This window comes from Lontra canadensis, unplaced genomic scaffold, assembly GCF_010015895.1.
Source record: "Lontra canadensis isolate GAN:19392208 unplaced genomic scaffold, GSC_riverotter_1.0 scaffold97, whole genome shotgun sequence".
NCBI classification, from domain to species: Eukaryota; Metazoa; Chordata; class Mammalia; order Carnivora; family Mustelidae; genus Lontra; species Lontra canadensis.
In genome coordinates, this window is record NW_022631091.1 from 5,226,963 (window position 1) to 5,249,712 (window position 22,750).

A 22,750-nucleotide genomic window follows, 5' to 3' on the forward strand; every position below is an offset into this window, starting at 1 on the left:
ACTGATCTCAGTAAACACCTTTCTAGTCCCGTCTCCCTCTCCATGTATCTGTTCGCATTTCGACTTAAACAAGACGAGGTCTTCATCCAACGCGTATTGAACGAACTACATTAATTACTCCAGTATTGACAAATGCATGTTTTACTTCCACAGTTTTTCATGCCACCAGCCAATGGGCTTAAAGATATTTTCTCTAAGAGGCACCTGGCTGGCTCAGTTGGTGGAGCATGTGACTCTTGATCTTAGGGTCATGAGTTCGAGCCCCATGGTAGGCATAAAGCTCACTTAAATTTCTTTTTTTAATGTAATTAAATGGGGGCGCCTGGGTGGCTCAGAGGGTTAAGCCTCTGCCTTTGGCTCAGGTCATGATCTCAGGTCCTGGGATCGAGCCCCACACTGGGTTCCCGGCTTAGCAGGGAACCTGCTTCTCCCTCTCCCTGCAGCTCTCCCTCCTTGTGCTGTCTCTCTCTCTGTGTCAAATAAATAAATAAATAAAATCTTAAGGGGAAAAAATATATATATATAAAATTCAAATTTTTTTCTCTAGCTAGGCCTGGCGGGGGGTGGCGGGGGGAGAATGAGCTATAAAAAATAAACACAAAAAGCAGAATCACCCAAGTTGGTAAAACTGCATTAAATCAATGAAAATTCATGAGTCTATATTTATGCTCAAAAAAGAAAAAGCCACGAAAAAAAAAGGCAAGAAAAACCAACCCACAGTAATCTCTTGCACATGAAACAGCTTTTGCAGCAATCCCTTGATTGTGAAATGGGGCAGAAGAGGAGAGAACCCTGTGGGGCCGCGTCTGTGTGTGACGTGAGCGGCCCTGGTGATGGGAAGCTGCACCTTCTGGCGGGGGTGAGGGGCTGGGAAGCAAACATTAGACCAACCCGGTCCCAGAACCGCTAGTTCCGGGGCGGAGGGCCCGTGGGGGCCGGTATGGTCATGTCTGCTGCAGGCAGATGGGCTTTCAGGGTTAGGGAGCAGTGAGGGCAGGTTCACAGGGAGCGCCCTGGCCTGTGGGCCGCCGGACGTGGCTGGCTCCGCCCCACGGTGAGGCAGATCAGACTCTCCTAATAAAGCTTCTGGAACGCAGCCGTCAGTAGCTCGTCCTCGTGCAGTGTTTCTGTCACTCCGGTTACATTCACCGAAACCAAGCCTGAACCCTGGGAGTCCGGTGAGACAGCCTGGCTGAGGTCCCCAAGTGGGGACAAGGATGGCCACTTCCCACGCAGACCCCTCCCACCGTGGTCGGCTCTTCTCTTGAGGCCCAAGGGCTCCAGCCCCAGTCACCAGAGCTTTGCTTTCCATCACATGGTCTCCCCACTTGCTTCCCTCTAGAGCTGGAAAGGGAGCTCATCTTCAAGGCCACCAAGTGACTTCTAAGTAACGTGACCTCATGGGGACATGTGGGGACCTCACATCTAAGGCCTGGTGCTTCCTACCTCACTAGTCTGTAAATACCCCATTCAGAAGGATCCGGAAAACCTCTGCTGAGCCAAGCCACAGGGGTAAAAGGATGGGGAGGGACGGAGGGCAGCAGGCAGGCCCTCCCCCTGCCAGGCGCCTGGGGCGTGCGGCAGTGCTGAGCCGGGCTGAGCCGGGTGAGGGCAGATTAGGAAACAAAAGGCTGTTGATTCTCTGGTTTCCTCACTCTGGCCACCATAGCCAAGTGCAGCCCGGGCCAGGACTCCTGCTGTCTGTGGCTGACAGGCCATGTTGTGCAGGAAGCACTGGACGATGGTCACCTCTGCCCCACGAGGCTATCACAACAAGAAACGAGACATCCGTGGAGCTGAAGCCACGAGCGCGCTTGCCTCGCCGGCTCGTGCTGACCTCACCTTGGGAGCTGGACACAGCGCGCTTGTGTCCTCACCACCTTGTTATCGGAAACGAAAGCGACTTTGAGTCTCGGTTGTAGAGAGAACACTCTATGTCTTACTGGGCTTCTCCAGGTAAACCCAGTTGTGCCTCAAGCCAACCTCGGCCTGGCATTAGAGCGGTGGAGCGAGGACCCCACTGGGGCCGGCCCCTGTGGCTCCTGCGTTCACGGCCCAAGTGGGGCTGTGGCCTGCCCTCTGGGGGGCTAAGGCTGGGAAAGGACCGGAGCGCACGAGCGTCGCGGAGGGCACTGCCCCGAGTGCAGAGCAGACGCCTCCCTTTGTGACCGCACGCGGCCCTGGAGAGCCAGCCTTTGCCAGGTCCTGGGAGGAAACCGTAACAGCAGGAGCCGCCCTGGGCCTCAGAGTCCTGGGTGCAGGGGGGGGGCGCGCAGCTCACCCCACGGGCTTCTCTCGACGAGGCCAGGGCCTGGGGGCCGAAGACCCCGGTGTTGGGAGGGTCCTTTTGGCCAGTGGTTACACACGAAAACCACAGGAGCCCTGCCTGGACAGCCTCGCACTCGGGAGCGGATGCTGGTGAGACCAGGAACCCGCTCCCGGCGGTGGAACGGGAACGCCTCGCACCTTCTCACCGCCTGGCTCCCCCCGTAAGCCCTTCCTTCTCCTTCTCGCGCCTCCTCAGCTCACCGGCTCCCTCGCCTTTGTCCCTGCAAGCCCTCGGCTCCGCAGAGAGAGGGCGGAGGCTTGCGAACTTTGGACGCTCTGAGGGAGGGGGGCAAGATCAGTGTCCGGTGTGAGCCCCTTGCTCCTTTCTCGGCTCCCACGGGGCTCTGGGCACTCCGTCCTCGTCCGCCTTCTGCATCTGCACACACTTGCCTCCCGAGAGCTCGTCCGGGCTCCTCTGCAGGGGTCCCGCTCACCCCGGAAGCCCGCTGGAGAGAAGTGACCTTGTGGGCTGCATACTTTCTCGTGACGTGTACAGGCGAGGCCCACTGAGGCAGCCTGAGGCCTGCACACTCACGTCACTGGGGCCCTGCCTGCTCTAATGTCTGCACGGTGAGCACCGCACTCCCCACGGCTCCGGGGAGTGGGGGAGAGGCCCTCGCTCCCCAGCCGCGCGCGCCGGGCAGAGGAGGCTCTTCCACGCTGACGAGAGAGAAGAATCCCAGACCACCAGAGCCGTGCCGCCGGCGTGGGAGCGGGGACACGAGCAAAGGCCAGGAAGGCCTCAGCTGGTCCCTTCGACGCCCCTGTACAGTCTGGGTCTCTCACAAGCAACGGTACTTGCCTTAGGGTCGAGGGTGCTTTATGAGCTCCGCGACGCCGGTCCAGCCTCTCCCCAGCCCCACCCTAGGTCGGCTGCACGGCCACGAGCCTGAGGGCACCAGGGACGCATGCGGTGTCCCAGTGCAGCCGCTGGCCCACAAGAGGGAGGCGGCACCTGTCCTCCTGTCCCCCTGGCCTGTGTGCAGGGGGGCACGAGAGAGATGAAAATGCGAGACGAAAACGCTTGGTGAACAGTGTCGCACCTGTAAAACGAAAGAAGTGACAGGAAAGAACCGACCAGGAGGGCGCACACCCTGCCCACGTCTGCCTGCCGCCTCCGCTCGAGGCCACCCCTGCCACAGGGGACAGATGGCAGTGCAACCGACCCTGCCCGGTGAAGTAAGGGGACTATCGAAGCTCTCACAGCCCTGTGAGCGCACAGATGACAGCAGCGTTTGTTGCGGCCCCCCGTCCTGCCAAGTGTCCGTGCACACGGCACCTGGACGGCCAGCGCCGGGCTGCGGCTCAGTTCCCGCGCCAGCTGCTCGGGCAGGTGTGGGGGGCTGCACTGGGGAACGCAGTCTTGGGTTTGCCCCGAGGGTGATGGGCAGCATGTCCTAGAGGCTGACCCTCCAGCCATGGGGACACCTTCCCAGGAGCTCCAGGCTCTAACCCACAACGGTCTTTGCAGGGATATTACAGTTTCGCAGTTTCTCAACACAGCAAGACACTGAGTCATACTCGTTTGATGAGTATTTAAATCATTTATTGCCATTAAGTTCCAGCACTTGTGGAGGCATGCCGCACGGAAGCCCAGACACGCTCTCGACCACTAGCAGAGACAGGGCCCGTGGCCAGCCATTGGTGTCTAAAAAATCCCAATTTTCTCTCTTCAGTTACCCATTAAGTAAATTCTACCAAGTAATATATGCATTACTGCAGATAAAACCATCACAGAAGAAGGATGTTCAGGGCGTGTAAGGCAGCAGAGAGTTGTTTTAGGGACTCTCAGCTATTTCTAGAAAAATTGGTTAGTAAAAATAGCATTCAGCTTATTTTCTCAGCAAGACTATTCTGAGGATGGAATCCGTGACCCGGCGGCGCCGGCAAGGCCGTCCCTCCACACCCCTGGCTTCTCCTCTCCCGCTGTTAGGCTGATGCCTTTTTACTCATCCTGGAAATAAACACAAAGGAAAATCCAATGAGAAACAAATGTCCCTGCCCGGCTCAAAGACCTTGGGTGGCATCGGGAAGACACCCTCGCATTTATTTCAACTTCTCGTTTTATCAAACGGTACCATCCACCTCCTGTTGAGCTGCGCTGCGCTCGCTGACCAATCGGAGTCGTCAGTTTGGCAGTGCGTTTTTTTCCTTTCCAACGGCACATCCTCACTCAGAATCCAGCTCCCCAACTGCTAACGTTGTCTCCGCACACGCACGCTCACAGCCAGTCCCCCGAGGCTTCGAGATTTAAGTTTCATTCTCCCCAACTGCCCAAACCGCGTGGGGACGGCGGGGGCTGCTTACTCGTGCCTGAGGAGGCGTCCTCCCTGAACCAGCTGCGCTACCTCGTTGGTGGCGTGGCAGGCGAACAGGAGCCAGTTCCGGGGCTGCACCTTGTAGGCGAATCTCATGAAGGTCAGCGAGTAGCAACAGAGGGCTGCGGGGACAGCAAAGCCAGGCGTGACTCACAGCCCAGCGGACTCCGAGCTGCTGTGACCGCAGGTCGGCGGCTCGGTCGCCTTCATCAGAAAACGAATCTCTTCTGCTACAACTTTCACAGACAAAACACGTTGGTGCTTACACGCTCCCACGACCGGGGAGCGCGCCCTGGGAATCACTCTGCCGTCAGGGTGTACCTTAGCACACATTTCAGGCACGCGTTTGTTTGCTACCGCGGCTGGGGGCTCTAGCTGCTTTTTCTGCTCCCCCAGAGCCGTTCCCAGCCCCCCGTCTGAAACAACTGCTGCTTAATCCCCACGAGATTCTTAAGGTCAAATATCAGGATTTCAAATAAACTTAAAGGCACTTCTTCCAAGTAAAGTTCAAGAGGACACATCTGCAGCTGTGTGTACTAGATCTGAAAGGCACACAGGACCTTGACACGTCCTGGGTGAGTTATTTCCAAACAGCCCTGTTTCTCCCTCCCCAGGAGCAAGCAGCACCCATGCAGGCCACCTTCCCTGTGTGTTACTTTCCGAGAGTGACCGCGGCACCGCAGCTACAGCCGGAAGTGCACGCCCAGGAGCCTGTGACCCTGTAATTCCACGCAGTAAAGTCCTCCCCATTATTCAAATCTGTGTCCTTACCAAATGTCATCCGCCCACTGATAATCTCTGGAGACTTCTTCATGTCATTGATGGCAGCAATGGGAAGACCCCAGTTGGCTACAGGGCCCCAGAAATGCTACAAAAATGAGAGGAGAAGGAGAAGGATAAGGGGAGGCGGGAAGAGGAGAGGAGAAGGAGAAGGCGGGGTTTCTTCCCTTAAACAATGAGGGGAGCGCTGTGCGGGGAACTTGACGTTCACGTGCAGCTGTACTGGTCAACGGCCGGCCGGCTAACGTCCGGGCACGGACTGTTCAAGGGTTTGCCCGGACTTGCTGGCTCTTCCAGGGTGAGCCCCGCGTCAGAAAGGAGTTGGCTGATCACCAAGGCCCCCGCCAGCTTCCAGATTACCTCTAGGTAATCTCCGTCCCACTCAGAGAACTTTAAATCAGATTAACTTCTTACCCAGTTCCCGCTGGCCACCACTTAAATCTCCTTACAACTATTCTTGATAATGTCATGTTTAAATCTCGAAAAACCTCTTTTTCAAATTTTCATTAAGATATTTGTCAAAATCTCTTCTAATGCCGATCCTAGATTGGAGATCATTTCTGAAGAAAGCAACTGTGAAGGGGAGAAGTGGCTTCCCAGCCCCTACGAGCTATATATTTAGATCAGAGAGCTCGGAAATCGCTCGGAACCCCAGGGATACTAAGAAATTAAGACTGGAAGGTACTTTCGAAGTCACAGCAACAACCTACGTTTAGGGAAGTCTCAGCGGTTTTTCACACTGTGATGGCAGCTGTCCCAGGACAGCAAAACGATGTCACCCTAACGCCATTTAAGTTAACATCCTGCTGTCAACAGCAGCAACATCCAATCGATTTAAGTTCTGAAGGTGAACTGAGTTCAGTGGCTTTTCCCATTAAACGAAAGAGTCTTTTATTAATGTACAATTTTCAATACTTTAAAGAATGAAAGAAACCACTCCTTGTTGGCCAACCCCCATTTTTAGTTATCAGACCATTCATCAGTGGCGCACTCCCGCTGTCAGGGCATTTCAGGCAAATTCAGATTGCTGAGTGCTTTTCTAACATTGACCAACAAGGACCAGGAGTCAGTAATATCCGAAATTTCATTTAGGAGTAGGAAACAAGGGAAATGCAAGAAAAGTAAATGACAATTACGTCTGGCCTAATAGGAGAATATTTTGACACACTTACTTAACGCACTTCACTGGAAGCAGGAGGCCCAGGCCTCGAGGTGCAAAGCGTCAGAGCTCCCGGCCCGCACGCAAGGTATGACCTCGTGCATCAGACACAGCTGGTATGAGGAATCTCAGAGGTTCTGGGGTGGGGGGGGGGGGGGGTGGTCGCTAATCAGTCCTCTTGTCTCGGGACATTATCTGAGGGAGACTCATGTGGCTGGAACTGTAATTTCTTACACCTGGACACGGAGTGGCTGCTCCCCACCCCCCCACCAGAGCTCTGGAGAGGTCTGGAGTGGAAGGATGCATCCCACAGCTCTGCTCTGCGCGTTGGTCCCAACATCTACCTTCTCGCACACAGAGCTGGGGCTGGAACAGAGCCTGGAGAGTTTCTCCATGACCAGGCACAAAGGCGTCTCTGCCCACAGCTGGGGCCAAGGAGCAGGACCATGGCAGGATCTGACACCTCAAGTAGCCCTGGGGGACTTGGCTCACATGGTGGCATTCTAGGTTCTAGTCTGAGGACCGTGACATGTGAACAGAGCTCAGCTAGTTAGGGGAGATACACACGCTTGTGATGATAAACACTGAGATACACCTGAAACGGGTTTCTTAAAAAGAATACGAAAGGTAAAAATGATCTCAACAACAGTGTACGGAAAGAGGCGACTGTATAACGTGAAGAATTCATCCTTTCTATCGATGCAAGCTTGAGTTCGCACGTCCCTGTTCGGAAACGCATGTTTGGTCCAGCTCAGCAGCCAGTGCACTGGTCCTGCCAGGAGCGAGCGCCCAGAGTGGACGAGGGCCAGCAAGGGGCCACTGGGAGAGCCGCCAGCCACGGCAGCTGCGTCCACTAGCTCAATCGAAGGAAGCCAGGTCTGCTGTCCGTAAGTCTGGCAGCACACAAAGTCTGCAAGAGCCTAAAATAAAGTAGAGCAGTTCTCTTACCGTACTATTTTGTGAGGCGTCCCCAAGGTTCAGACGGGAGAGATGTGGGGGGAAAAAAAGAAAAGATTAGATGTTTTGGAAGATCACGGCTCTATCAGGTTACTTCAACCTCACACGTGTGTTCAAGTTTCAGCAGCAGAACCACCAGCTGAGCCGCACACATTCCTAACAACAGCTCTGACCCAGCAAAACGAAACCTCTCCTTTACCAAGGCAAGCGTAAGCCTGAGAGGGAAGCTGTCCCATAGAAATATAATGCAACTCACTACTACGAGCCACATATGTCATTTTAAAATTTCTAGAAGCCACATTAAAAGTAAAAAGAAACTACAGAACTATGTTAGTTTATTCTAACCTGTCAAAAATAATTTAATTTGAACTGGTGCTCAACTAAAGCTTAGCAATGTGGCATTTCACATTGTCTTTGTACTAAGCATCTGAGATCTGGTGTGTACTGACATCTGTGGCACGTGTCATTTGGCCTGGCCACGGGATGGTGCTCTGCTGCCCTCCGCAGCTCACGGCAGCTCACACTCGGCGCAGGCTGATGGGGCGCTCCTCTGGAAATGACCAGGTAGCGAGAACACAGAGCTGCAGAACTCTAGCAACGGGGAGCCTTGACCATTTTGGCTAACAGGTTATCACCAGAATGAGAACCCCTAAAAACAGGCATATAATTTTACATTACATTTTGTTCACTTCTAAGACTCTGGAACCTCCAACAGTGCCTGGCATTTTATAACCATTCAGCAAGTCTTTGTTGAATGAATGAATGAATGAATGAATAGTAAAAACTTACGACATTGTGTTTTTCTAAATGTTAAACTTGGTACCATTCAAAAATGCATCAAAAATTTTATGATGAATTACTTCTATTTCTGAAATGGCAATTCTTTTTGCAGGATATAGCTTAATTGTTTTGTATGACAAAATCTTAAAAGTTTAGGTACTGAGTTAATGAAATAAAATGATAAAATCCTTTACAAACACACATCCAAATGGCTCTTCTCACCATTTTGACTTAGAGATCAAGAAGGTTCTAATTGCCAGCATGAAAATATATCCACTGACAATGCTAATATAGTAATATTCTTCAAATAGTTTCTATTACGAAATACAAGAAGCCTAGAAAGAGCCTTTCGATGTTAAGTGAATTTTAAGAACTGTGTAAGAGATCATGTTACCAAGACTATCTCATAGGAAGTCCAAACCGAGCAGGGCGCTTTGCAGCAGAAGTTGGGGATTTGCCCTACCAGCTCCCACAGCGTAATCTAGTAGACTGTGGACCACACTCACAGCAGGGTCACTACTCTTTGTTGTTGTTAGTTTCGAAGGTAGAATTTAGTGATTTATCAGTTGCATGAAGCACCCTGTGCTCATCACATCACATAACCTCCTTCATGCCCATCACCCAGTTACCTCATCCCCCAACCCTGTGGTAACCCTCAGTTGGTTCCCTATAATCAAGAGTCTCTTATGGTTTGTCTCCTTCTCTATTTTTATCTTTTATTATTTTTCCTTCCCTTCCTCTATGTTCATGTTTTGTTTCTTAAATTCCACATGAGTGAAATCATATAGTCTTTGTCTTTCTCTGACTGACTTATATTTCGCTTAGCATAATACCCTCTAGTTCCATCCATGTCGTCGCAAAAGATGAGATTTCATTCTTCTTGATGGCTAAGTAATATTCCATTGTGTATATATATACAGCACCATTCATCTTCTTTATCTATTCATCTATCGATGGACATCATCTGGGCTCTTGCCATATTTGGGCTATTGTGGACATCGCTGCTATAAACATTGGGGTGCAGGTGTCCCTTCAGATCACTGTGTTTGTATCCTTTGGGTAAATACCCAGTAGTGCAATTACTGGGTCATTGGGTAGCTCTGTTTTTAACTTTTTGAGGAACCTCCATACTATTCTCCAGAATGGCTGCACCAGCTTGCATTCCCACCAATAGTGCAGGAGGGTTCCCCTTTCTTTGCATCCTCACTAACATCTGTTGTTTCCTGACTTGTTAGTTTTAGTCATTTGAACGGTGTGAGGAGGGATCTCACCATGGTTTTGATCTGTATTTCCTTGATGCCGACTGATGTGGAGCATTTTTTCATGTGTCTGTTGGCCATTTGTATGTCCTCTTTGGACAAATGTCTGTTCACATCTTCTGCCCATTTCTTGACTAGAGATTTTTTTTTTCAGTCTCACTATTCTTAAAGCATCTTTGTTCAAGATCTGAACAAAGAACCAGATTTAATTAGCTATAAATTACCAGTGGCACATTTCTGCCACGAAAATATTTTAAAAGATGTAGTTTTAAAAATCTAAAATGTCAACTTGGAGATAATTTGGTTTTCAATTCAGGACTCTTTGTGAACTGTACAGCAGTTCAAATGCTAACCTATTTTACAGCATGAAAATGCTTACACAAAAAATGCTTATCTTCCAACCAAGAATATCCTACCCATCTAATTCTGAATTACCATTCAGAATAGAAGGCAAGAGAATTTTCCAGACAAGCAAGAGCTAAAGTTCATCACCATTAAATTAGCCTTATAAATAATAAGTTATTTAGTAATAAGAACATACACAAAAGAATAAATCTCACTGGAAAAATCAATATATAGTAAAGGTAAGTCAAATAACTACTTATAAAGCTAGTATGAAGGTTAAAAGACAAAAGTAGCAAAAATAACAATGACTACAGTAATTAGTTAAGGGACAAGATAAAAAGACGTAAAATATATCAAAAATATAAATTAAGGGGGAGAGGTGCTGAGCTTTAGAATGAGATCAAACTTACAGTTGTTATCAACTGAAAACTGACTGTTACAAGTTGTTATATATAAGCCTCATGGTAACCACAGAGCAAAAACCTGGAGTAAATGACAAAAAAATAAAGAAAGGTGATCAAAACACCAAAGGAAGAGAGTGAGAGAACTGTGGGGCAGAGAACTACAAAATATCCGGAAAATAAGCAAAACGGCAATAAGCACGTACCAGCAACGATTCCTTTAATGTAAACAGACCAAATTCTTCAATCAAAAGAAGAGCTGAATCGGTTAAAAAAAAACAAGATTCATCTCTATGCTGTCTACAACAATATGCTTTTGATGTAAGAACACACAAACTAAAACGAAAGGATAGAAAAAGTTTCCACACAAATGGAAACCAAAAGAATGGAGTTATCTATACTGATATCAGACAAAATAGACTTTAAAACAAAGACTGTAATAAGAGACCAAAAAAAGTGTTACATAATGGTAAAGGGGTTAATCCAACAAGGGGACATAATTGTTGTGACACAGGAGCATCTAAATGTATAAATATGTAAAGCTAATGTGCACATGCCTAAAGGGTGACACAGACATCAACTTAATAATAGCAGAGGACTTAAATACCTTGCTTACATCAATGGATAAATCATCCAGATAAAACTGATCAGAACGTTGGGCTTCACTGACAAGTTAGACCAGATGAAGGTAACAGATACATATAAAGAACACTTCATCCAAAAGCAACAAAATACACATTCTTCTTAAGTGCACATGAACATTTTCCAAGACAGATCATATATTAGGTCACAAAACAAGTCTTAATAAATCTAAGATTGAAATCAAGCATCTTTTCCAACCATAGTGATATGAAACTAGAAATTAATTACATGAAGGAAGCTAGAAAACTCATAAATATATGGAGATTAAACAACATGCTACTGAGTAACTGATAGGTCAAAAAAGAAATAAAAAATGCCTTGAGACAATCGAACATGGAAATTTATCATACCAAAATTTAAGGGCTGCAGCAAAAGCAGTTCTACGGAAGAAGCTCAAAGCAGTAAAAGCCTACTCCAAGAAACAAGAAAAGTCTCAAACAACCTAACATACTTTGAGGAACTATAAAAAGAACAAAAGAAGCCCCAAGTTACTGGAAGGAAGAAAATAACAAAGATTAGAGCAGAAATAAATGAAATTGGAACCAAAAAAGAGCCAGAGTCACCTAGAAAAATAGAGGGAACTCAAATAAAACCAGAAATGAAAGAAATACTAGAAGTGACACCACGGCAATACAAAGGACTGTAAGAGACTACTATGAGTAATTGTACACCAACAAACTAGACAACCCCGAAGAAATGGATGAATTCCGAGAAACGTACAACCTACCCAGACTGAGTCAGGATAAAACAAAATCTGAACAGACAGATTACTAGTGAAGGGGCTGAAATCGGTGATCAAAAACTTCCCCACAAACAGAAGTCCAGGACCACAGAGCTTCACGAGTGAACTCTACCAAATATTCAAAGAAGAATCAATACCAATCCCTTTCAAACACTTCCAAAAGCTAGAAGAGGGGAGAACTCTTAGAAAAACATTTTACAGGGCCAGCACTGTCCTGACACCAAAGTGAAACAAGGGTGCCATACAAAAAGGAAAATTACAAGCCAATATCCCTGATGAACACAGATGCAAAAATCCTCAAATACGAGCAAACCGAACTCAACAGTACATTAGAAGGAGCATCCACTCTGATCAGTGAGATTTATCCTCGGGCGTCAAGGATGGTTTGGCATCCACGTACCAGTGTGCTATATTCCACACTACACCACATCAACAAGATGAAGGACACAAAAAATATGAGCATCTCAACAGATGAAGGAAGAAAAATTGACAAAACTGAATACCCATTTATGATAATAACTCTCAATAAAGGAGAAAGAGAGACTGCACTGATAAAACAGCAACTGGACATAATAAAGACACACAAAACAAGCACACAGCTCACGCCACACTCAACAGTGAAAAGCTGAAAGCTATTCCTCTAAGACTGGAAACAAGGATGTCTACTCTCGCCACTTTTATTCAACATAGTACTGGATGTCCTAGCCTGAGCAATTAGGGAAGAAAAAGAAAGGACACTGAAATTAGAAAGAAACTAAAACCGTCACTATTTGTGGGGCTCCTGGTTGGCTCAGTTGGTAGAGCACATGACTTTTGATCTTGACGTGAGTTCGAGCCCCATGTTGGGTGTAGGAGATTACTTAAAAATAAAATCTTTAAGGAGCACTGGGTCCTCAGTCCTTTAAGAGACTCTTGATTTTGCCTCAGGTCATGATCTCAGGGTCATGAAAATGAACCTGGAGAAGTGCTCCACACTCAGCAGGGACTCTGCTTAAGATTCCCTCTCCCCTTCCCTTTGCCCCCCACCCTGCTTGTGTGCTCTTTCTCGAGTAAATAAATCTTAAAAAAAAAAAAAAAAAGATCTTGGGGGGGAAAAAACTGTTACTGTAATTTGTGGTTAATGTGATATAAAGTAGAACCCTGAAGACTCCACCAAAAAATGCTACACAAATTTAGTAGAGTTATAGATTAAAGTCAGTATACAGAAATCTGTTGTTTCTTTACAATAATAAACTATAGGAAAGAAATTAAGAAAATAATCTCATTTACAATTGCATCAAAAAAATAAAATACCTAGTAATAAATTTAATCAAGGAAGTGAAAGACCTGTATGTTGAAAACTATAAGATATTAGCAAAAAAAACTAAAGATGACATAAGGAAACACAAAGCCATTCCATGCTCAGGGACGGGAAGAACTAATATTGTTAAAATATTCCTACTACCCAGCAACATAGAGTCAATGAAACCCCTATCAAAATTCCAATGGCATTTTCCACAGAAATAGAACAATCCTAAAATTTGCATGGAATCATAAAAGACCTTGAAAAGGCAAAGCAATTTTGAAAAAGAACAACAAAGCTGGAGGCATCAGGCTCCCTGATTTCAATCTATATAACAAAGATGTAGAATTAAAACAGTATAGTACTAGCATAAAAACAGACATAGATTGGGGTGCCTGGGTGGCTCAGTGTGTTAAGCCTCTGCCTTCGGCTCAGGTCATGTTCTCAGGGTCCTGGGATCGAGCCCCGTGTCAGGCTCTCTGCTCAGAGGGGAGCCTGCTCCCCTCCCCCCCACCGTCCCGCTGCCGCCTGCCCCTCTGCCTACTTGTGATCTCTCGCTGTCAAATAAAATCTTTTTTAAAAAATTAAAAGTTAAGTGTTGGCAAAGACGTGCAGCACGTCAACCGGTTGTGCACTGTCGGTGATCAAAACAGTGTGGTGTGGCCACTGTGGAACACAGTACAGAAGTCCCTCAAAAAATTAACACCGAAGTCAGTATGACCCAAAATTCCCCTTCTGGGTATTTAAAGAAAGCTGAAACACTAATGTGAAAAGACATATAAACCCCACGTTCACTGAGGCATTATTTACAACAGCCGAGATATGAAAACCATCTCACTGGCCCCTGATGGATGGATAAAGAAATTGTAGTACATGTATCCAAGAGTATTACTCAGCCATAAAGAAGAATGAATTTTACCATTTGCTACAATGTGGAAGGACGTCAAGGGCATTGTGCTACGTGAAGTAAGTCAGAGAAAGACAAATACTGTGTAATCTCTCTTATATATGTAATCTTAAAAAACAAAACCAGAAACACACGCTCAGTAGGTACGGAGAACAGACTGGTGTTACCAGAGGCAGGGACTGGGGGATGCAAGAAATGGGTGAGCTGTTTTGTTAGAATTTAAATAAGTTGAAGAAAAATTCAAAAAGAATGTAATGTTGATTATTTAAAACATGATTTAATGACCGTAAAACACTCAGAGGATAGAGTCACTCTAAACACTGGCAGATACAAAAATCACAACTCAACATTCCTTAATTCCATGTCATTTGTCCAAACCATGAACTAACTACTCAATCGGAAAATCCGGAATCCGTATTTTTGCATTTTAGCAGAGCCACGCTAATGAAAAAAAGTGTGTATGAGTATCTGTTCCAAGGAACGATAAATTTATAAGCAACACACAAACTTCAATTTGGGGAGAGTTGTGTAAAACTGTAATAAAGAAATATCCCTGGTTTTGGGGCCCCTGGGTGGCTCAGTAGGTTGAATGTCCCACTCTTGATTTCGGCTCAGGTCATGATCTTGGGGTTCTGAGAAGCCCGAGTCGGGCTCCCCCCTCAGTGCAGAGTCCGCCTGAGATCCTGTCCCTCTTCCCCCACCCCCAAGCCCCTCACCAGTGTGCACACATGCTCTCAAGTAAATCAATCTTAAAAAAACAAAAACAAAAACAAAAAAAACCCTGATTTTTCTATTTGGTATGCTGCCTTTATTTACATGAAGGTTAAAACAAAACAAAACAAAAGTATAAGCATCTTTCTTCTCGTGTTCAGTTACCTGAACTCTCAGGAGGAGCCCAAACCTTCCGGGCAGAGGTTGATGGTGGAGGGGACGAAGGACAGCCGCCGTGTGATTCCAAACAAAACCAAACCCCCAAAACTTGTCCTTGTTTTTCTCATTAATTTGGAAGTGGCTGTTGGGTTTGAGATTTCTTCTAAGCTTATTTTTATTTTCATAATGTCTCCTGAACACTGCCAATCTGAGCTTCTCATTTTCCTAAAATTACGGACAGTAACTGTTCGGTTTCTCTGAAAGCACCCTTAGTCCCTGTCCCTGGTCATTTGCTTAGATGTACTAAGGGAATCCAAGTGACAGGCTCACAGTCTACCAACTGGACAACAGAAACGACCTCTGGGAACTGGACTGTGCGGGCAACGGGCAACGTATGGCCAGTTCTGCTTCAACTCCATCTGCTGCATGAAATGTCTGAAGGTCAGTTACACGGCGGGGAAGGGAAGCCAGCGGCTGGGTACCGGAAGCAGAGGGGCAGAGAGAAGAGGCACAAAGTACCTTTCACCTTTTTTTTTTTTTAAAAGATTTTATTTATTTATTTATTTATTTATTTGAATGAGAGAGAGAACGAGCGGGGGGCAGGAGCAGAGGGAGAGGGGCAAGTGGACTGTGCGTTGAGCACAGAGCCCGACAAAGGGCTCGATCTCAGGACCCTGAGATCAGGACCTGAGCTGAAGTCAAGAGTCGGACGCTTAACTGACTGAGCCCACCCGGGCGCCCCAACCTTACTTCTTTTTGAAACCACTCTTGTGCATTGCTATTTTCCTCTGAACCCTAACCCGACTTCCCCGCTGTGGCTCCGCGAACTTGAGGTCCAGAGGCTTCAAGTTCGGACTAGATATCACTTCCTCGTGTGGCGAGCGAGGCGCTGGCCTATCAGACGCCCGAGGTCTGTCCCAGCTGCTCTCCTCTATCGTTCGGGAAGGGGTCCCTGTCGTCCTACGGCCACTTCTCACCTGGGTAGTAAGGAGAAATCCTTAAAGCTTTCCTGAAAACAAGGAGTTAAAATTAGAACAGCATTCCTTATCAACTGAAGACTATCCCTGGCAAACACCCCATTAATTTCGGATCTCTAAGTGTGCTGACAGACTGACGAATGTAAAATCCTCCATGATCTAAGTTCTGCTTAAGAAACCACCCTTCACACGTGCACATCCGACACATACGTGCCCGTGCTCGCGTCTGCCCACTCGCACTGAGCCTGCAGACCGCTGCGGACCCCGTCATTTGCGCACTCGCCCGCGCCTCAGCACGCACTCTTGGATCTCACTGGTCCTTCACGACCGGAACTCGGGACAGCGAGGAATGACACAAACAGCAAAAGCAGAAGAGCTATCTTCTTTTACTCCATTAAAAGGTAGATGAAGAAATAATTAAAAAAAAAAAAAAAAAAACATAGGGGGTGCCTGTGACTCAGTCAGTCGAGCACACAACTCTTGATCTCAGGGTCATGAGTTCAAGTCCCACGGTGGGTGTGGAGATTACTTAAAAAAAAAAATAGTAGAGATCCAAGAAGTTCTTGATTCAAGATCCTCACTAAGGTAAGAAATCGTGAGAGGAGGGGCGCCTGGGTGGCTCAGGTGTTAAGCGTCTGCCTTCGGCTCAGGTCGTGATCCCAGGGTCCTGGGATCGAACCCCACATTGGGCTCCCTGCTCGGCAGGGAGCCTGCTTCTCTCCCTCTCCCACTCCCCCTGCTTGTGCTCCCTCCTCTCTGTGTCTGTCAAATAAACAAATAAAAATCTAAAAAAAAAAAAAAATCGTGAGAGGGAGATGGAAGGCACCAGACAGAGCACCAGAACCCAGGGAATTGAGCACGGAGTATTACTCTTGTCAAGCACTATGCTATGTTGGCGAACAACTACCAAAGCACAAAAGGTGAGCAACCGCCCAGGACACAGGCAAAGATCACCAGGGCTAGCGCTCTAACTCATCATTCGGGTTTAATGACACTACTCTAAATGACTTCTAGTAAAAATTGTCAGTAATCACTTGATATTATTTAATATTAAGACCCTATGTAAGGGGCGCCTGCCTGGCTCAGTTGTTAAGCGTCTGCCTTCCGCTCAGGTCATGATCCTGGAGTCCTGGGATCAAGCCCTGCATCGGGCTCCCTGCTTGGCGGGAGTCTGCTTCTCCCTCTCCCTTTCCCCCGTTTGTGTTCCCTCTCTCGCTGTGTCTCTCACTGTCATAAAATTAAAAATCTTTAAAAGAAAAAAAAAACCTATTTAGTTGTGCCCGGTTATCCTGGTAATGCCTTTTACAGCTGTTTTCTTCCATGTGTGGAAGTGTGGATCCAATCAAAGTCCAAACTACCTATAGTTAGAGCCTGTTTCCTTAACTTCTGTTTCTCTGCGGAAAAAAAAATCAACATTTCAAAATATACCTCTAGGGATGCCTGGCATTTGAGCAAGTACAGCACACTGCTCTGCTTCTCAGGGTTATGAGCTGAAGCCCCATGTCGGGTATAGAGCATACTTAAAAATAAATTCCTTTTTTTTTAAGATTTTATTTATTTGACAGAGAGAGAAAGATCACAAGTAGGCAGAGAGGCAGGCAGAGAGAGAGAGAGGAAGAAGCAGGCTCCCCGCCAAGCAGAGAGCCCAATGCAGGGCTCGATCCCAGGACCCTGAGATCATGACCTGAGCCGACGAAGGCAACGCTTAACCCACTAAGCCACCCAGGTGCCCCACTTAAAAATAAATTCTTAAAAAGAAAAAAACACACTAGGAAATCCACTTTAGTAAGAAAGATATTTTAGCCTTACTTATAAATGTGACTGACACAAATTTAAAATATCTCTATAATATATGACTTTAAATTTTTGCTAAAACACTCAACTATGTTACTAAAATAGTTTTTAAAATTCTAGAACAGGGTGCCTGGGTGGCTCAGTCATTAACCATCTGCCTTTGGCCCAGGTCATTATCCCACAGCCCTGGGATCAAGCCCCACATCAGGCTCTCTGCTCAGCAGGAAGTCTGCTTCTCCTTCTCCCACTGCCCCTACTTGTGTTCCCTCTCTTGTGCGCTCTCTCTCTCTCTCTTCTGCCCTCTCTGTATTAAATAAATAAAATCTTTTTTAAAATTAAATAAATAAAAAATAAAATTCTAGACCAGCTTTAGTTTAGAAATAGCTCTAGATCCCTTTAGTAGGCTGTAAAAAGAATCCAAATCTTCAGCTGGTAGGGAGTGCAAAGTAGATAGAACAAGTTATTGAGGTGAGAAGAATCATGTCTGATCCAGAAGAGGGACACAAAGAAGTTTTCTTCTTTATGCTTCATTCTACTTTACAAAAGCACAGCAGGGCTGTGAGCCAGAAGCTTGGAAGAACACAGAGGGAAAACTTTCCTCTGGTAAGTTCTAGGAGAAAGAGTTTCTCTTTCCAGGAGAAAAAGCTTAAATAAAGATGTTGTGGTGAGATTTGGATACCAGCCCTCAAACCACCCTCCATCACTGGCAGTGCTGGCAGGAAATCCCACTGTTCCAAGAACGGTATCGAATTCAAGCCTGGATCTCACCCCACATACTCAGTTCACAAAAGTGATTCCAGGTAAAAAATCACAGAGCTTTAGGCCTCACACTTAAGATTTTAACTTTATCCGTTAAAAATATACAATGTTTCTGCTCACACACAGAAAATAGCAGAGTGTAAATTGAACACTGATTTGGAGTTTCAGAATATTTTCACATCCCTCATCCAGTTTAATGTTCTTAAGAACCCCACCAGATAAGGCATTATCATTAAACCCATGTCATAGTAACTGAGGTCCACTGGGATTGGACTTGCTTGTGATCCCTTGGTTAGGAGTGGTTTTTTTGTCTGATGCCCTAGAAGGCAGCTCTCTTCCTGGACACTGCAATTCTCTTCTTTTCCTCATTGAGTCAGAGCTTAACTCAAAGTAACACTGGAAAAAGTATATACATATTAAGCCACATGAAGTTAGTCTTAGGAAAAGAGGTTAAGCCCTATGTCAAAGTATTTAACGGAAAACCCTGCCTCCCAGAAACCAATCCACTAGAGGAAAAAAGAAAAAGAAACAGAAAATAATCATAAAAACAGTAATAGAAATAAGAAATAGGAAACCAAGCTCTCTTCCTGGAAAATACACTTAACAAACTATTCCTATTATTATGTAATTCCTATTATTACATTACATAACACTACTACAAATGTTAGGTAACCATCGGTATTTTTTTAAAATGAGTAAGTGTAACTGGTTGATTCTTAATTGTTCTATACAATTTTGTCCTTAGCTGTACCTAAAGACTAGGAAGGCTCCTTATCCAAAGCAGAAAGCACGCGCAGAAGAGGCAGTATTCACAAGCCGGTGTAAGCTCACCGCAGCGACGAAGAACATACCCTCGCGCTACTACGCGCTCAGATTTTCCCGACACGTTAATCTGATAAATAACTACTGCACAGCACTAAACATGTCTTCATTAATCACAGTCCTATTTAAGTACAAAAGCTTCCCGTCTGGAAAGTCAGGAGTGAAGCTTGTTTCCAAACTCACTCTAGCACGTGAGACTGCATTACTCGTCTCCCGTCGCTGCGCTGTGAAGTTAGCGGGAAACAGTACCTGCCAAAAGGCCAGGCCTTTAAAATCAATCCTTTTTATACTGGCAAAAATCCGGCTGCCCTCACACCGCGGCCTCTGCGCGGTTACAGGACTTAGGTCTCCTCGGGCGGCACGACTCGCCTCTTGACACACCATTCGCTACTGAAAAAACAGACAGACGGACAGACAGACAAAACAGGGCCCCACACCTCACTAGGTGTTAAGCCACGACCCAGGAAAACTAGAAACCATGCCCCTAAGAGAAGCTACTCAGAACTGCTTCAAGGTCATACCAAGCGTTCTACAGTAACCGCCGGCGCCCCAAGAGTCGGGGTGAAGTCAAATAAAGTGTCTTCAGGTCTTTCACCCGCCAATGCCCTTAGATTCTAACCGGAGAGGAAATCGGGCGAGAGCGAGCGCGGCCTCGGAGAGACGCCGGCTCGGTCGGCCGAACAGCCGATGTACACAGGCGCGGCCTGACTCCCCTCGGCGCTCACACCGGGTCCCTAAAACCAGAAAACCGGAAGGCGGCCTGGACGCAGCACCCGCAGCACCTGTGCTCACCAGCAGCGCACCTGCCGCGCACCTGCGCTCCCACAGCGCCTCCCACTGGCGCCTGCCAGCCCCGCGTCCCCGCACCGCCACCGCACACCTGGGCGCGCAGCCGCGGGACAGGTGCCCCGAGCCCGGCCTGCCGTCGGGGACTTGGCGACTTCCCGCCAGGAAGCCGCGCCGGGGGCGGGGGTCCTCCCACAGCCCGCCGGCCCCCCGCCCCGCCGCCCGGCCACGGCCAACCACCGCCCCGCCGCCCGGCTGCCGCGCCCTTGTCACTCCGCGTCCCAGGCGGCGCGGACCCGACCTCCGGGAGCCCTCGCTGGTGCCGGGGTCCGGCCCGCGGGGCTCGTCACCTCATGAGGTAGTCCCGAAAATCCTTGCTCCGGACATAGTCCGCCGCTTTCCGCACCAGCGCGCCCGCCATGGCCGTGCCCGACACCAGGCCGCCCGCGCCGCCCTCGCCTGCGCTCCTCGGAGCCCAACGACACCCAGCCTAGCGGGCAGCGCGGACGCCGCACCCGCTCGCGGGCCCGCCTCACGACAGCCGGCTCCGCCTTACGGCCGCGCCGCGCCGCCCGGCTCTCGGCCTATGGGAGGACGCAGGGCGGGAGGCGGCGGCACGGATTGGCTGGCTTGCGCCGCACACCCTCTCACCGCCCCTCAGCGGCGCTCGGGGGCGGGGCCTGCTGCCGTAAAACGGCCGGAGGCGGCGGGGGATTGGCTGGCGGTCGCTTCTGGCGCGGCCGCGATGGTGCCGTCGCGACCCGCCGGGCTCCTGCGGCCGCCGCAGCGTGGGTGGCCACCTCCTCGCAAGGGCACCTTGGCGGGCCGGGACGCGCGGCGACGTCGTCTGGGCGGGAAGGCGGGAGGCTTCGGTGTTTCGGCTCTTCGCAGGACCGTGCGGGACGGTCGGGTCCCGGGAGCTGCCTTTGGTGGGGGCGCGGGGGCCTGCGCGGTGGGCGCCGCCGGCGGGGGCGGAGATCCGAGCCACCGCCCGGGCGCAGGGCGGGGCTGGCACGGACCACGGGCCGGCCGGCGGCGCAGACGTGTCCTGGGACCGAGCCGCGGGCTTGTGCAACTTCCGAGCGCAGCGTGGATTTAATGCGTCCGGCGCCCTGCGCTGGCCCTGAGCCGCAGGGGGTCCGAGCCGCGGCGGGGGGTGGGGTCCGAGCCGCAGGGGGGTGGGGTCCGAGCCGCGGCGGGGGGTGGGGTCCGAGCCGCAGGGGGTCCGAGCCGCAGGGGTGTGAGCCGCAGGGGTGTGAGCCAGGGGCCCGCGGTGCAGGAACGTGGGGAGGGAAGGGTCCGGCCCGGCCGCGGACTGGGATCGGAGTTCTAGGAGCCGGGCTTTTCCCGCGGCTTCAGGGGTCGCCGTGGGCAGGACTTCTTCGTGTTAATAACTGTCTCCGCCACGTAAATACGGAGCGGCGGCGCCTGGGGGCTCAGCCATGATCCCGGGGTCCCGGGGTGCAGCCTCGGGTAGGGCTCCCGGCTGGGCGGGGAGCCTGCTTCTCCTCGCCGGCCGCCCCCCCTGCTAGAGCGCGCCCTTTCTCGCGTATAAGTGGATAAAACCTTTCCACACGGAGCAGGCTGTGTGGTCTAATGCTGAAGGACATACGGGGGGCAAGAGGTCCAGCTGCGTTATTTCGTAAAACCTGAGAAAGCCCTAAAACCCCTACCTGGTCCCTGCATGGACAGAGTATAGAACGTAAACATGCAAACGTCGCTGGCTGCCTTGTGTCCCGAGTTGTAGAAGAAAGACTCAAGCCCATCCGAATTTGGGAGTGACCGTCACACACGGGGCTGTACTCCTCGCCTCCGTGTTGACTGGTTGGAGCAGGAGCTGTGAGGGAGACAGATAGCTGCAGCCGGAGTGGGGGAAAGCGGGCCGTGCTCCGGAGCACCCGGATGGCCCAGGGTTGTGTTCGCGGCCCGCCCACAGCGTATCCAGGGCAGTGGTATTTATAGGACGGTCGGCAGTCCCAGGGAGGGTGCCCCATGCAGGGGATCACGCAGGCAGGTCTGTGATGCCCCACAGGGTCGAAGAAATCTGTATGGTAGTAAACTACCTACATTTTTTCACCTATCAAAATAGCAAAACAATAAAGAAGAGAGAAAGCAGAGTAGTTATGCCTAAGAACTAACACACTTGGGGCACCTGGGGGTCTCAGCTGTTTGGCGTCTGCCTTTGGCTGGGGTCATGATCCCAGGCCCGAGTTGGGCTCCCTGCTTGGTGGGAAGCCTGCTTCTCCCTCTCCCATTCCCTCCTGCTTGTGTTCCCTCTGTTGTTGTGTCTTTATCTGTCAAATAAATAAAACCTTAAAAAAACTAACACGCTTCACACATTTTCTTCTGGAAATTGGGGTAATAATGACCGTTTTGTCCATCGGGAAGGGCTATTGTGATGACGAGAGGCAACTTTTGAGGCGTACTTACTGAATGAGAACGTGTTCTATAGACAGAGGTGTGCTGTTTCGTCCGTCTGTCTGCCCACTTGTACTCCAGCCCAGCACCTGCTTTTCCTTGGTTCCAGTCCAGTAGGCACACGGTAGTTTGATGGCTTCAGCAACTTAAAGAATGTAGTAAATGAGTAAGCCGAGAAACCCAGGAGTTCAGTGAGAATCGGGGACACTTGCACTCAGACACCAGTGCACTGTCTGGAATATGAATGTGTAGTGTCTTGCCAAGTTAACTCTTGGGTCCTACCTGTCATGAATCCTTCATGCTGCCCCCAAGGCTTGGTGAAAGCTTTTCGATTAGCAGCTCCCGTCCCCGTCCATTTTCCTCCAGGCTCACTGGTCCCATACCGTTCTACAGAAGTCGCAAAGAAACAGTTTCACAGGCAAGG

The 22,750-nt window shown here is 49.0% G+C and overlaps 1 protein-coding gene across 3 annotated transcripts; it reads right to left on the bottom strand.

Moving 5' to 3' along the window:
- Positions 1-230: 230 nt before the first annotated feature.
- On the bottom strand, positions 231-20,429 carry MPC1 (mitochondrial pyruvate carrier 1). Of its 3 annotated transcripts, XR_004380254.1 has the most exons (7): positions 20,259-20,429; positions 7,534-7,537; positions 5,418-5,514; positions 4,636-4,768; positions 4,064-4,282; positions 1,761-1,764; positions 231-241 (listed from the first exon to the last, which is right to left on the bottom strand). XR_004380254.1 is itself a non-coding variant. In XM_032837191.1 (5 exons), the coding sequence occupies exons 1-5, from the start codon at positions 20,327-20,329 to the stop codon at positions 4,258-4,260; spliced, it is 330 nt and encodes a 109-aa protein (XP_032693082.1). In that variant the 5' UTR covers positions 20,330-20,429; the 3' UTR covers positions 3,850-4,257. The 3 variants fall into 3 exon arrangements, 1 of the variants encoding a protein (XP_032693082.1); XR_004380255.1 differs by lacking the exon at positions 7,534-7,537 and having other exon boundaries at positions 20,259-20,428; XM_032837191.1 differs by lacking the exons at positions 231-241; positions 1,761-1,764 and having other exon boundaries at positions 3,850-4,282.
- Positions 20,430-22,750: the final 2,321 nt, after the last annotated feature.